We start from the raw sequence: 14,857 nt of genomic DNA on the forward strand, positions 1-14,857 counted from the left end.
TAATTGGTTGAACTTCTCACATCTGTTGCTCTGAAAATTGTTTCACTTTCACCTAGTGGCAACCCCCTGAATTGGTCATGTTGTCCAGGGGAAATAGTAGTAGTTCCTGCTAATATATGAGAAACCTCTTTTTATATCAAAATATTTAAAAGCACATTTCTTTGTGATAATTAATGGAGAAAGTAATAACTAAAAGCTACTTCACATTTTTTGCTTTGCTTTTATCAAGAATACAGTAATCACTACAGCATCTACATACAGTTGAGAATGTGCTAAAACATTCATTTTACAGACTAGTCCCTCATCCACAGCAGGTTTGTGGGCCCCAAGCTGTAGCATGAGGCCTAACGAGCCAGAAGGACCTGGTCTGGAAATCCAGCCCTTAGGGAAGTAAAAGCTTTTCTTCTGTTCATTGCTGGTCTTCAGTGCCTAGAAAAGTGTCTGGCACATACTTGCAGTGTTTAATAAATATTTGTTGAAACAAATGAATTGGTTGGATATGTGGCTTCTTGCAGGATACTCCTTGCTATTTTTGGCTCAGCTAATGATGTTTTTTGGTGGTTTTGTTTTTTGTTTTGGTTTCCATTAGCTGTGCAGGTTTGTAATATTAGGTAATGTGGTTTTGAGATCTGTATATTTACCATTTCATTCCCCTGGAGTGTTTATTGTCGTTTTCAAACTTTGAATTAGTGATTTCAGCTCTATTTGCTACTTTTTTTCTAGGCAGTGTATTCATTTTATAATATTTTCTTTAAAAAAATTAACTTCGGTCCCCTTGTCTGTCTCAGCTCGGTTTAACCTCCCACGAAGTAACAGCCCCATCTTGTGAGCAGTTAGTGTATTGCTGCCGGAGACTGGTAAAGCCCCTGCTTTGTTTGCTCCAGTCTCGTGGATCTACAGGTCCTACATTTTAATGCCAAAGTGATGCAGAGAGATGCAGTTCTTGTAAACTACCCTCAAAAATTCATGTTACTTTTCTAAAACCATCCATTATTACTTTACAAAGATAGAACAGTTTATTCAGTCCTGGATTTAAATATTATCTCCATTCTTTGTAGTTTTTGTGTTGTTGGCAAATAAGTGTCAAGAGGCTTAGAACATATTTTAGTCACCTGTGGTTTAACCAAGAACTTAGATGAGTGGCAGAAGTTTTACACTCTTGAACATAAATCTATGTAGCTTTTCTGTTTGGTTAAAAATAGCAGCACAGTAATTATTGACTTGAAACCTTTGATTTACTGTTGCTCATCAGTCCTTCTTTTTTAAATTGAATTTATTGGGGTGATATTGGTTAATAAAGTTATGAGATGATATTGGTTAATAAAGTTATGTAGGCTTCAGGTGTACAGTTCTATAAGTCCCTATTTTTTAATGCAAACTAGCAAAGAAGTAAATCTAAGAAGTTATGTAACTATTGTGATTTTCATTTGAAATAAACTTTTAAAAGTACACATTGTATAATAGAGTAATTGCAGACTTGGCTTCATGTGTGCCTCTTATAGAGGCTGTAAACTGAAAAACTGAATTTAAAGTTTTATTCCTTGGTAAAAATAATTTTCTGACTCCTTAAAGCTCAGTTGTAATTAAACACCATAGGTCAAGTTGGTATGTGACTTAGGTGTGCAAAATGAGATGACTGTGATTTTCTTTTGTTGTGTTTTTAAACACCAAGTAAGCAAACCAAATTGGGAGGATAGTGTGGGTGATCAAGCTAAGTAATTTTCTTTGAGGCTAAAACTAAAGTATGACAAAGTAATTAAATTGATTTGGGGTTTGTCTGATAAACCACCTCTGAAATAGGCGATCCGAATCATTTCGAGTACTTGGCAGAGTCACAATGGAAATGAATGGGCTTTGGAGATGATAGCTTTTGAAGGTGGACTTCCTCAGAGATACAAGTTCTGTTATGTTTAGAAACTGTTTCCTTTCTTTATGAAAATATTCTTTCCACACACATACCCACACAACTATTTTATTATGGCTTCAGAGATCTGAAACAATGAGCAGTTAATTTTGGAAGGACTGGGGCACCTCATTGAAGAGAACCCATTGGCTCCTGTGACCATCCGCCCTTGTTTTTCAGGATGTGTTCCACATGGTGGTTGAAGTACCACGCTGGTCTAATGCGAAAATGGAGGTATGTTTTGTCTTAGATTGACAGTCAGATGTAGGATGTTACCGCATTTTGTCGCATATAATGTGCTTCTGTGTATAATGCGCACCCACATTTTTGTGCACATTATACACAGGTCATTATTATACTCATGGTATGTAATCATTATATGCATGTATGATGCTAATTCGTATTTTTCCCTCAAAAATTTGGGTCAAAAAGCACCCATTATACACAGCAAAATACGGTGGTTTTCATCTAACCACACTGATTTGCTCAAGGGTTAAACAGCTAAAGCCCAGGGTTTTCCTCTTTCTCTTTTCCAGTTGTTTCTCCCACTGCCTTCCAGTCTTACCTCTGTGCCCCAGCTAAACTCAACCGTTTACAATATACAAATGTGCTACAGACTTACCTTCCCCATACCTTTGCTTCTGGAGTTCCCAAAGCCTGGAATTATCTTTTTCTCCTCTGTCTTGTTCTTTTTTAATCTGTTGTGACTTCATAGAGTCAACAGGCTTTCCTTGGCCACCCCAGCCACAAATGATCTTATTAGAATTTCTGTTACGTTTTGTTAATTTCCTTCTGATGACACCTAAGTAAATATTTGGCTTTTTGTTATGGATATTTATTATGTGTTTTGTATCAGTTAAGCTTTTTGAATGTAACCCACTTTGCATGTAATAGACATTCAAAGATTTCAGTAATTTTAAATGCTTTAAAGGAAAGCTGAATTTGGTAATATTTATTTTGCCTTTTTAATAAAAATATTTTCTCAAATGTTAGGATTTATTCCAGGTAAATTTAGTTTTTGCTCTCTGGAATTAATAAATGTTCTTTTTCCCTTCTTGATAGTTTCCATAACTTCAAATGTTTTCCACTTAAAGGCTGACTGTGGAGAAACTTTTATTTGAACTTATAAAAACGTTAGGGGTATAATACATCATTACAGTGGAACTAGGAGGTGTGCATTCCATACATAATTTCTGCATATCCTTTATTTGAGTAGTATTTCACTTCCAAATATGCAATGATTAGAAATTTTTAAATTTCAGATTGCTACAAAGGAGCCTTTAAACCCAATTAAACAAGATGTGAAAAAAGGAAAACTCCGTTATGTTGCAAATTTGTTCCCTTATAAAGGATATATCTGGAACTACGGTGCCATCCCTCAGGTATGCCTCTGTGCAATTGTTGGAAATGTACTTTTTAGCCTCCAAAAAATTAACCTACTGCTGTTAGTAACAAAAGATTTAAACACCTTCAGAAAGGTTTTGCTAGAATAGACTTTAAAAACATAATGGGTAATTAACTATTTTAATACTTCCTTGAATAACTTTCGAGATAAATTGAAAGGTAATTGTTTACAATGTTGAAGTTCACATTTGAAAGTTCTTTTTTGAAATATTTATCTTTCTATAGAGACTAGTTATAAACTATACAAATTCTTTTTTTACAGAATGAGTGGCAAATCTATTAAGAGAGACAGTATAGGCTAGTGGTTATAAAAGCATGGATTTTTGGCCCCAGACAGACTAGGGTTCAAATACCAAGGCTACCACTTGCTAAGTTACCTAGTTGGTTTCTGTTTCTTCCTCCCTGAGACATGAATATCTCCCCCTGAGTTAGTAATAGTACTTAGTTCATGTGGCTATTATGAGGAAGAAAGCACTTAGTTCACACAGCTGTTGACTTTTATGTTTAGAGTCCTGATTCCTTCCTTAAGCCAAGCCCTCTGTCATAAGTAAGAATAAGGTTCTGTTGTCCTGAACAGTCAACCCTTGGGGCGTGCGGGGGGAGTCTGCATGGTTTACGAATTAATCCCCAGCCCTATGCCAGTGTGCAGTGGGTCTTTATGTAACATTTGAATAAAGAATCACTAGAGTCGGGTCCTTTATGAGTGAATGATGGATTTAATTCTGGTTTGGCTAGGATAATGCTGTGGCCCTCAGGATTTTTACACAAAATATCCAATTAATTTTTTTCCTGTTGGTAAATGGTTTGTTTTTATTAACCATTAAGCCTATTAAGTGGAATCTACTATGAAACAATCTGTTACCAAACATAGGTCAAGCTTATCTAGCTTGTTAGGTAATTATAAAGTTGTTTGCCTTAATTATAGGCAGACACCTTGTACTTCAGTTGATTTAGTATTCAGCCTTGAAATATCAATCTGGGAAACACTGAAATTCTTATTCTTCTGTAGGCTGGATTAGGCTTTGTGGGACCTGGTCTTCTTTGTCACCCTTCATATCCCAGCTGAGTAGGCAAACGTATCCAAGAAATGAGTTCTGGATTGGAGGAGAAAAGAGCCAAAACAACAGCTATGTTTGAAACTGCACTTCTTGGCAAACATAGGCCATCTGTTCTTTTATGAGATGCTCTGCAAGGACTCCCTTGCAGTTTAGCAGGAAAGAAAGCCAGCAATTTGAAGCTTCAAAAAGTCCTAATTAAACTTTTTAATTTTGGCTCCTGGCCAGCAGTGACACTTTTACCATCAGAACACATAGTTTCTGTTGCAGTGTTACTGCCTACCAACCTCTGCTTTGGAAATGTATTTTAAAGAAAATCTAGTTAGTAGAAGATAATAAGTACCAAGAGTTCCTCAAAGCAGTTTCCTTTTAATATATTTTTAAAGTAAATATTTAGGCCTATATCTGTGTCTGCATTTGTCTCAGTTATTAGGTGGTTGATTTTTGTTGGTTTTAAATAGGACCATTACCTATTTTAAAGCTTAAATTTAGTGTAGCGTTCTATGCATAATAGGAGCCTTAGCATTTAATTAAAGTTATTGTGTGTAGTTAAGATTCTTAGATATGAATAAGGAATTTTTTAAATGAGAACAAATAGCTGCAGGTTACTGTGTTTTCAGAAGGTCTCATGTGATGTTATCTTCTAATGTCAGCACGACCCATTCGGTCAGTGGCACACATAGGAACCATATGCTCTAAGTCTTTCTTCCCTCTAGACTTGGGAAGACCCAGGACACAATGACAAACACACTGGCTATTGTGGCGACAATGACCCGATTGATGTCTGTGAAATTGGAAGCAAGGTAATGGAATCTGAAATGTTTCTCTTTAGTGCCCAGATGATATTAATGAAATAGATAACATTCACACTTTTAAAAATATTACAAATAATGATGTCGCTTTGGGTGATTAGAAACTTCCATTTTATTTAAAGCACTTGTATACTTGTATAATTGCAATTTGTATATTTAAAATTAGCCTAGAAAACGTGTGCATATGTGACTTACATATGTGTGGAAGAAGTGGACATGTTCTGCATTGCTTTGGAAGGCAGATGACGTCAGTCAGTAGGTGAAGGGTATTAGGAGGCAAATTTCATCTCAGTACAAGGGATTCCTCTACAAAGTAGGGTTGCTTTAAGATTCTGACTGTAGTTACATGTCTTCATGATATTTATCAGGCTTGGGAAAACAAAAAAGTAGTCATTCAGTTTCTTAAGTCATTCAGTCATATTGTATGACATCTAACTCAGTGGCTTCTATAAAAGAAGAGGTGGAGAAAGTACGTTAAAATATATATTTGGAACAAATTATGAAGGGTTCATTCTTTGGCACAAACAATGACAGTTTAAAAAATATTAATTATCCTGGATCATGTTACTGATTCTCTTAGGACCTGTAAGTAGTAAAGGTACATTTTCAACTTTGAAAAGACTGGTAGGCATTTACTCATTTAGTTTTTTAAAAACTGCTTAAAGGAACAGTCTTAAGGTGAGTCTGCAGAAACTTGGCATCTTCCTTATTTCTTACTATCCACCAAGCAAAGCTTTTCTTCCAAAGTTTTATTCTATAGTATTGTCCTGTCTGTGATTATTGACTCCCAGGTATGTGCAAGAGGCGAAATAGTCAAGGTGAAAGTTCTGGGCATATTGGCTATGATTGATGAAGGGGAAACTGACTGGAAGGTGATTGCCATTAATGTGGATGATCCTGATGCGGCCAATTATAATGGTAAGAAAATGTAAAGTGTCTGAAGTCTTTGTGCATACATCTGATGCACCACTTAACCTATAATGACAGAATTGTAAACTCATGCCTTCAGACTGTTAAAGAGCGAAGGAGCAAAACATCTGACAAAGCATGGAAAGAAATTGTTGTTTCTAATACTGAACTTCTCTAAGTAAACTTTCTCCATTCCAGGAAAGAAGAAAAATTTGATAGTTTGTGTTTACCGCTTTCTCCTTTCATTCCCCACATCCTCACACTCAGTTGCTGTAGTCATTTACTTTTAAAAATCTGTTTTAATTGAAATTTAATCCATATACCATAAAAAGTCATTTTTTTTTCTTAATATTTCTATCATCACAGAAGGGTTTATTAGACCACACTGTAGAGTCCCTAAGGGCTTCTTTTTTATTTTTAATAATTTTTTATATTTCAATTATAGTTGATGTCCAATATTATATTAGTTTCAGCTATACAACCCAGTAGCTAGACATTTATATAACTTATGAAGTGGTCACCCTGATAAATCTAGTACCCATCTGACACCATACATAGGTATTACACAATTATTGACTGTATTTCTTATGCTGTACTTTACATCCCCGTAACTGTTCTGTAACCACCAATTTTTATTTCTTGGTCCCTGCACCTTTTTCACCCCTCCCCCCAAGTCCCCTCTCATCTGGCAACCATCGAAACGTTTTCTCTAAGAGTCTGTTTTCATTCTGCTTGTTTCTTTTGTTTGTTTAGATTCCACATATATATGAAATCCTGTGGCATTTTTCTTTCTCTGATTTATTTCCCTCAGCACAGTACCCTCTAGGTCCATCCATGTTCTTTCAGGTGGCAAGATCTCATTCTCTTGTTTTGGCTGAGTCATACCCTGTTGTGTATATGCACCGCTTCTTCTTTGTCCATTCATCTGCTGATGGACACTAAGGTTGTGTTCATATTTTGGCTACTGTAAATAATCTGTCAGTGAACATATAGGTGCATATGTCTTTTTGAATTAGTGTTTTGGGTTTCTTTGGTTGAATACCCAGAAATGGAATTACTGGGTCCTTCTTTGTCTCTCTTTTCAAAAAGATTTTATTTATTTTAGGAGAGGGGAAGGGAGGGAGAAAGAGAAGGAGAGAAACATCAACGTGTGGTTGTCTCTCAGGTACCCCCAGTGGGGACCTGATCCGCAACCCAGTCATATGCCATGACTGGGTATCGAACTGGTGACCTTTTTGTTCACAATCCAGTGCCCAATTCACTGAGCCACACCAGCCAGGGCCTTCTTTGTCTCTTGTATAGCCTGTGTTTTAAAGTCTGTTTTGTCTGATATAAGTATTGCTACCCTAGCTTTTTTGTTTGTTTCCATTTTCATGGAATATCTTTATCCATCCCTTTGCTTTCAGTCTGTGTCTTTTGATCTGAAGTGAGTCTTTTGTAGACAGCATATGTAAAGGCCATGTTTTCTTATCCATTCAGCCACCCTACATCTTTTGCTTGGAGCATTTAATCCATTTGCATTTAAAGTAATTGATGGATATGTAGTTATTGTCATTTTATTATTCATATTTTTCATTTTTCTTCTTCAAGAAGACACTTTACCATTTCTTGTACTACTGGTTTGGTGGTGATAAACTCCTTTAGCTTTTTCTTGTTTGGGAATTTATCTTTCCTTTGATTCTACATGATAGCTTTATCTAGATAAGAGTAACCCTAGTTGTAGGCCCTTGCTTTTTGTCACTTTGAATATTTCTTGCCAATCCCTTCTGGCCTGCAAAGTTTCTGTTGAGAAATCAGCTGACAATCTTATGGGAGCTCCCTTGTAGGTCACTAACTGCTTTTGTCTTTCCACTTTTAAGATTTTTCTCTTTGTCTTTAATCTTTGGCATTTTAATATGATGTGTCTTGGCATGGGCTTTTTGGGTTCATCTTGTTTGGGATTCTTCCTGTTTCCTCCACTTGTGTGTCTTTTTCCTTCACCAAGTTAAGGAAGTTTTCAGTCATTATTTATTCAAATAGGGTTTCAGTCCCTTGCTCTGTCTCCTCCTTCTGGTCCCCATACAATGCAGATGTTGTTGCATTTGATGTTGTCCCAGTGGTCCCTTAAACTCTCCTCATTTTTTAAAAAGTTATTTTTTCTTTTTGTTGCTCTAATTTGGGTATTTTCTGTTACCTGGTCTTCCAAATTGCTGATTTGGTTTGATTATCTGCTTCAGTTCATCAACAGATGATTTCTTCTAGTATATTCTTCATTTCAGATATTATATTCTTCATTTCTGACATGTTCATTTTTATGGTTTCTATATCATTTTTTTTTTCTGCTGTTGAAGTTCTCACTCCTTTCTTTGAGCATGGGACATGTTTCTTTGCCTCCCCATTTTGGCTGCCTCTCTGTGTTTGTTTCTGTGTATTCGGTAGATTTGCTGTGTCTTCCAGTCTTGGTAGGGTGGGCTTATATAGCAGGGCTCCCATAGGTCCCAGTGACGCGGTCTTCAAACCACCTGAGCCAGGTGCTCCAGCTGTGCTCCCACGTGGGCTGTGTACCTTCCCACTATAGTTGAGCCTGGATTGCTGTTGGTGTATCAGTGGGAGGGATTGAACTCTCCTCCCCGCGTCAACACCGATAGGCCACAAGGACCAGCTGCAACTACAGTGGAGGAGCTGCTGTGCAGGGGCTGACCCCATGGAGCAGAACTTGCTTTGGTGGGGCTCTGGTGTCTGCTGAGTCCACTCCTTGAGTGTGTCGCTTGTGTAGGTAGTTGGGTGGTGCCATGGCAAGGTCTGAAGTTGGCCATAGGGTATGCTGGCTCTGAGGCCTCTGGGGAGGTGTAGGTGAAGGTCAGCCACAGACAGTGCCCTGCCTGGGGCCACTCAGCATGAGCTACAATGCGATCTGCCGATGGCTGCTCCTTGTGTTGGGCCTGGACGTGCCCAAGAGAGGCCAGGCTGTGAACTGAGTCCAGCTGCTGCTGCTGGGCATGAGGCCACTTAACAAGAGGTATAGGCCTGCCAAGCCCAGATGCTGCCTATTTGGGGTTTGTGAACTTTTGAGAGAATTTAGGACTGCATGAGCCAAGACAGATTGTTTGGAAAAGCCAGTGGAAGTGGCTTGGTGGGCCTGCCAGGTGCGGTGGGTCTCAGTAAATCACTAGGGCAGAGTGTTAGGTTGATAAAGGCTCAGATATCCCACCCTACCAAGGCCTTCAGCTGCATCTGCAGGGGGATGGCTCAGCAAAGAAACAATGGCTTCTGCGGGTACTTCAGTTTGGGAGAAAGCTGCCCCTCCAGGCCCTACCCCAAAGCCAGACAATTCGGTTGCTCCCTGTATGTCCCTGGTGCCTTTTGAGCTGCTGCCTGAGTGTTGGAGCTCAGAGTGAGTCTGAGTAAGTTCCGTCTGCCCCTTTGAGATGAACACGTGGAGCTCCAGCAGCCCTCTGTCTCACTCAGCCACAATCTGGTTTTCACGACCAGCAATTACGGGGGCTTCTTTTCCTGGCATTGGAACCCTGAGCTAGGGGGCTTGGTTCCTTGCTTTTAGACACCCAGGAGGTGTCTTGGGTTCCAAGGAGTTCCCAGTTGGGACTCCTTGCTTTTCAGGGGGGACCCCCATAGCTGAGATATCCCTCCTAATTTTTAAATGCCACACATGGGAATGGGACAAGGCTATTCTGCATTTCTGCCCCTGTCCCCTTAGTTATAGGAGTTCTGTTTAGCTAGATGTTAGCTAAATGATGGTTGTTCTGTAGTTTAGTTATCATTTGGTATGGTCATGGGAGAATGCCAATACTGTCTTTTAGTACTCTGCCCTCTTGACTTGAATCCAAAGGTCACCATTTTAAGGTGTATAATCCTATAGTTTTTAATATATTTACTAGGGTGTAAAACCATCACCACTGTTAATTCCAGAACATTTTCATCACTCTGACAGAAACCCCATGTCCACCAGCAGCCACGCCCTGTTCCCACTTCCTTCAGTCCCTGGCATCCACTAACCTATTGTCTGTCTCTGTGGGTTTGCCTGTTCTGAACATGTCACATACATGGGTTCAAGTGATGGTATGTCTGGCTTCTTTCACTTAAGCATAATGTTTTCAGGTTCATTTATGTTGTTACATGCTCAGTACTTCAGTCCCCTTTTTTGGCAGTAAAGCTAACACAAAATTCATTTTAACTTTTTCAAAGTATACAATTTGGTGGCATTTAGTACATTCAGATTAGTGTGCCTCCATCACCACTAACCAGTTCCAGAACATTTCCATCCTTCCAGAAGGAAACTTTGTACTTTTAAGAAGTCACTCCCTATTTCTTCCTTCTCCCAGGCCCTGACAAACACTAATCTGCCTTCTGTGTCTACAAATTTTCCTGTTCTGGCTGTTTCACATATGTAGAATCATAAAATATACGGCCTTTTGCATCTGGTTTCTTAGTATGATGTTTTCCAGGTTCACCATGTTGTAGCATGTGTTAGTACTCACTCTTTTTTCCAGCTGAACCCCACCCCGTTGTGTGGTGTGCGCCACATTTTGTTTACCCGTTCATCTCCAGATGGCCATTTGGATTGTTTTTGGCTATTAGGAATGATGCTGCTGTTACAAACAATCCTGTATGAGTTTTTGTGTGGACATACGGTTTTGATCCTCCTGGGTGTCTATACCTAGGAGTGGGGTTGCCGAGTCATATGCTAACTATTATGTTGAAGCTTTTGAGGAACTGCCAAAACTTTTTTCCAAAGCCAGCTATTCCATTTTATGGTCCCGCCACAGTGCATAAGGGTTTCAGTTTTTCTATTTCCTTGCCAACACTTGTTATTAATCTTTTTTATTATAGTCATTCTTGGTATATCTGTTTATTATTGAATTATAAGAAGCCTTTATAAATTCTGGATACTAGACCTTTATTAGGTATATGGTTTGTCTGTATTTTCTTCCATTTTGTTGATTGTCCTTTCATTTTCTTAATGGTGTTCTTGAGGCACTCAAGTTTTTCACTTTGATGAAGTCTAATTTATCAAATTTATTGTTGCTTTTTGGTGTCATATCTAAGAAATCATTGCCAAATCCAAGGTCACAAATCTTTATACTTATGCTTCCTTTTAAGAGTTTTATAAATTTAGCCCTTACACTTAGGTCTTTGATCTGTTTTGAGTTAATTTTTGTATATGCTATGAAGTAGTAATCCAGCTCAGCGTCATTCTTGTGTGTGGAGTTATCCAATTGTCCCAGCACTCTTTGTTGAAAAGGCTGTTCTTTGTCCCATTGAATGGTCTTGGCACCACTGTTAAAAATCAGTTGACTATAAATGTGTAGGCTAGTGGCATAAGTTGATTGTGTAAAGTCCTTTTTGAAAAAATAAGTTCATACCCTGTAACTCTTTGTCCAGTTATCTTGTTTGTATATTAACCTTGCCTCTAGTTATTAACCTAATCTATTTATCTAGCTGTTGAATTAGTTTTCTCTCGCATGTCTGAAACGGGCCTCACTGAAACGAATGTGTGAAATAACCTCCCTGAAGGGGAGGGAGAAAAGGTGCTGACCAAGTAACTTTGGAAATGAGCGGCAATGGTGAGGCTAAAGCAGAAGAACTGCCCGTAAGCCCTGTGCCCCAGGTGGTGAAGTCATTTCTCAGTGGAGTACAGGTGAACAGTTCTGAAACCACTGTTTATGCCCACTGAGACGGGGGAACTGAGTGAATGGAGGATAGCTGGTGAGAGCCAGGTTCCTCACGGCTAGAGCGGGAGGTCATAGTCATAGATAAGCCAGGCAGGGAGCTGGGAGGAAGAATGGAGAATGTGGTGATGGATTAGAGTTGGAGACACCAATAAGAACTGTTTGACTTACTAGAGAAACAGGTAGATACATACAAAAATATTTTTGATATTGTACATATATACTGGATGAGGATACTTCTGTTCTTTGCTCTGTTAGCTGAGATGGCCTAAGAGACCCATTCAGAAGAAATGAGCCCACCTGGCACCCAAATCTTGGTTTCTATATCATCATTCTTCAGTAACAGGAACCAAGGCTCCTTTGGGGGTCCTTTTCTAGTTCTGGGGCCAGAGTGGGAATGTGTAGAATGAGTCAGGACTGCCTTGTAGTGCCAGAAAGTAAAGCAGCGCTTTAAAAAAAAATGATGGGGGTTTGTCAAAGGAACATACAGTCAAGCGGGCTTCCTGTGGCCAAGCTGAAACAATTGGAGCAACAAAAGAAAGTAGTATTGGATTATTACCCAGAATATAAAACAAATATTCATTCATGAGTCTATATGGACACAAATAAATGTTTGTGTAAATAAACAAATGGGGAAGAACAGACAACTCTCCTGTGCAGAAGAATTCCAAGTAATTTATGTAAATACTTCCATTCCTGAAGTATGGGCTGTGCACAGTGACTTCCCTCAAGGGTCCAGTCTGGAAAGGGGGCTGGAAAGAGTAACTTGACAGCTGAACCTAACAAACACTACTCAGCCAGGTTATCAAGGTCAACATTAACAGTATGAGTCATCTTAAGAACACTTAAAATGACATGTTTTGAATGGCATTTTAGCTCTGTGGTCTTCCTCCCCGAAACCCCAACCCTAGTCTAATCTTGAGGAAAAAATAAGACAAACCCCAGTAGACAAATCCCAGCGCCCCTCCAAACAGTCCAAGTAATCAAAAACAAGTTTGAGAAACTCATGGCCAAGAGGGGCCTACCGAGACCTGACGACTGAATGGAAGGCGGGATCCTGGAATAAAAAATGGACATGAGTTACTAATGATCTATCACTGTTGACTCATTAACTGTGACAATTATCTTTATGTAAGATACTAATAATAGGAAAAATTAGGGACAGGGTATCTAGGAACTCTGTAGTATCGTCATGACTTTCAGCAATCTAACACTGCCTGGGGCTTGCAGTGACTGGGCAGGAGCAGGCGGAGGAAGCAGTCTGATGCAGGCAGGCTGGCCCAGTCCCATCTGGGGCAGAGCTGCTCGGGGACCCTTGAGGAAGGGGCATTGTTAGGTTCACACCGGGCGTAGCTGCTTGCTACCACAGTCTCAAGGGAATGTGGAAGGAATGTTGTTTTTCTGCATTCAGCTATACCTGTTTGGGGTAAAATTATGGCAGTTCTTCACAGAGTATGAGGTTCCCTATACTCAGAATGAAGAGAGGATTGCCCTGAATGTTGGTGATAATGTACTTTCTGTCCCAAATGTAAAAGAGTCAGCAAAGGAAGACTTGGCTTCACTTCGAGGTGCTGGATAACCGGATAATTTACTAATCCAGCATGGGGTGGTGCAAAGCTGTGAGCAGGTGAACACTGACTTGGAAATTGCAGTCGTAAATGGAACCTGTTCCAGTAAGGGCCAAGCCAGACAAGCTTTCGACAAATTGAATGGATGCCAGTTGGAGAACTTTGTGTTGCAAATGGCCTACAACCTGATGAAATGATATGTTCTGAATGACATTTAAATGGCATTCTGCCTGGTAGAACCCTTTGTAGCAGCCTGGGGGTCACCATGGGTTTGGGTAGAGGGGCTCATTAAGGTGGGAGTCTCCAAGATTGGTGTCCAAGCAAAAACTGTATGACTTGACTCTACAACTCCTGGTCCCCCCACCCCACCCCAGTTCATAGGAGCCATTATTGGAAAAGAAAGTATCACCATTCAGAACATCCCCAACAGTCTAAAATTGATGTTCATAAAAAGAAAATGCAAACACTGCTGAGAAGTCAGTTACTATCATTTTTACCCTTGAAGGTACCTCTGTGGCTTGTAAGTCTATTTTGGAGGTTACACATAAGAAAGCTCAAGATAAGAAATTTGCAGAAATGATTGCCTTGAAGATTTTAGCCCAAAATAACTCTATAGGCCATCTTATTGGTAAGGAAGGAAAAGCCCTTAAAAAAATTGAACAAGACATACACTAAAACCGTGGTATCCATTGCAGGAATTTATGCTGTATACATAACCTGCACTGTTACAGTTAAAGACAGTGTTGAAATGTGCCAAAGCTGAGGAAGAGATAATGAAGAAAATCAGGGAGTGTATGAAAATGATTGCTTCTATGAATTTGTAGGCGCATTTAGTTCCTGGACTAAATCTAATGCTTTGGGTCTGTTCCCACATAGTCCAGGGATGCCAGCTCCCACCTTGGGGCCCCCTTCAGCTGTGACCCCTGTGACCCATAGTTTGAGCAATCAGAAAAAACGTTCACCTACTCCTCTCCCAGCCGTATTTGTCCGTACGCTGTTATCAGCAAGCAGGGGCTGCAGCAAAGAGCCCGCTTTGCAGGAGCTTCTATTAAGATTGCTCCAGCTGCTAAAGTGGGGATGGCAATTATCTCTGGGCCTCAAGACGCTCAATTTAAGGCTCCAGGAAGAATTTATGGAAAAATTAAAGAAGACTTTGTTAGCCCTGAGGAAGAGGTGAAACTTGAAGCTCGTAGCTGAGTGCCATCCTTTGCTGCTGGCAGTTATTGCAAAAGGAGGCAAAACAGTGAATGAGTTCCAGAATTTGTCAAGCGCAGAAGTTGTCGCTCGTGACCATATCCCTGATGAGAAAGTGGTCAAAATAACTGGTCATTTCTATGCCTGCCAGGTTGCCCAGAGAAAAATCCTGACTCAGGTGCCAGCACCAACAGTAGAAAGCTGTGCACAATAGCCCACCTCAGTTGAGATGGAAGTAGAGGCTTGGGAAACAGCCCAGCACAGAGGCAGGTGCCAGGCCAAAGACAAATCGCTTCACCAGCAGAGGGTGCCGAACCCACCTCCAGAGTCAAACGCACAGGGTTCT

The 14,857-nt window shown here is 39.8% G+C and overlaps 1 protein-coding gene and 1 pseudogene across 1 annotated transcript in view; both read left to right on the forward strand.

Annotated features, from left to right (window-relative positions):
• PPA1 (inorganic pyrophosphatase 1) overlaps nucleotides 1-14,857 on the forward strand; it is a 38,081-nt gene that overhangs the window by 9,979 nt on the left and 13,245 nt on the right. The window contains exons 3-6 of the mRNA XM_045842060.1: nucleotides 2,084-2,137; nucleotides 3,166-3,285; nucleotides 5,079-5,165; nucleotides 5,966-6,092. Of these exons, the coding sequence (XP_045698016.1) occupies nucleotides 2,084-2,137; nucleotides 3,166-3,285; nucleotides 5,079-5,165; nucleotides 5,966-6,092 (388 nt within the window). The remainder of the gene's footprint in view (nucleotides 1-2,083; nucleotides 2,138-3,165; nucleotides 3,286-5,078; nucleotides 5,166-5,965; nucleotides 6,093-14,857) is intronic.
• Nucleotides 13,338-14,750, forward strand: LOC123820927 (annotated as a pseudogene).

This window comes from Phyllostomus hastatus, unplaced genomic scaffold (assembly GCF_019186645.2).
Source record: "Phyllostomus hastatus isolate PE091 unplaced genomic scaffold, TTU_PhHast_1.1 phas_contig_38, whole genome shotgun sequence".
Taxonomy (NCBI): domain Eukaryota; kingdom Metazoa; phylum Chordata; class Mammalia; order Chiroptera; family Phyllostomidae; genus Phyllostomus; species Phyllostomus hastatus.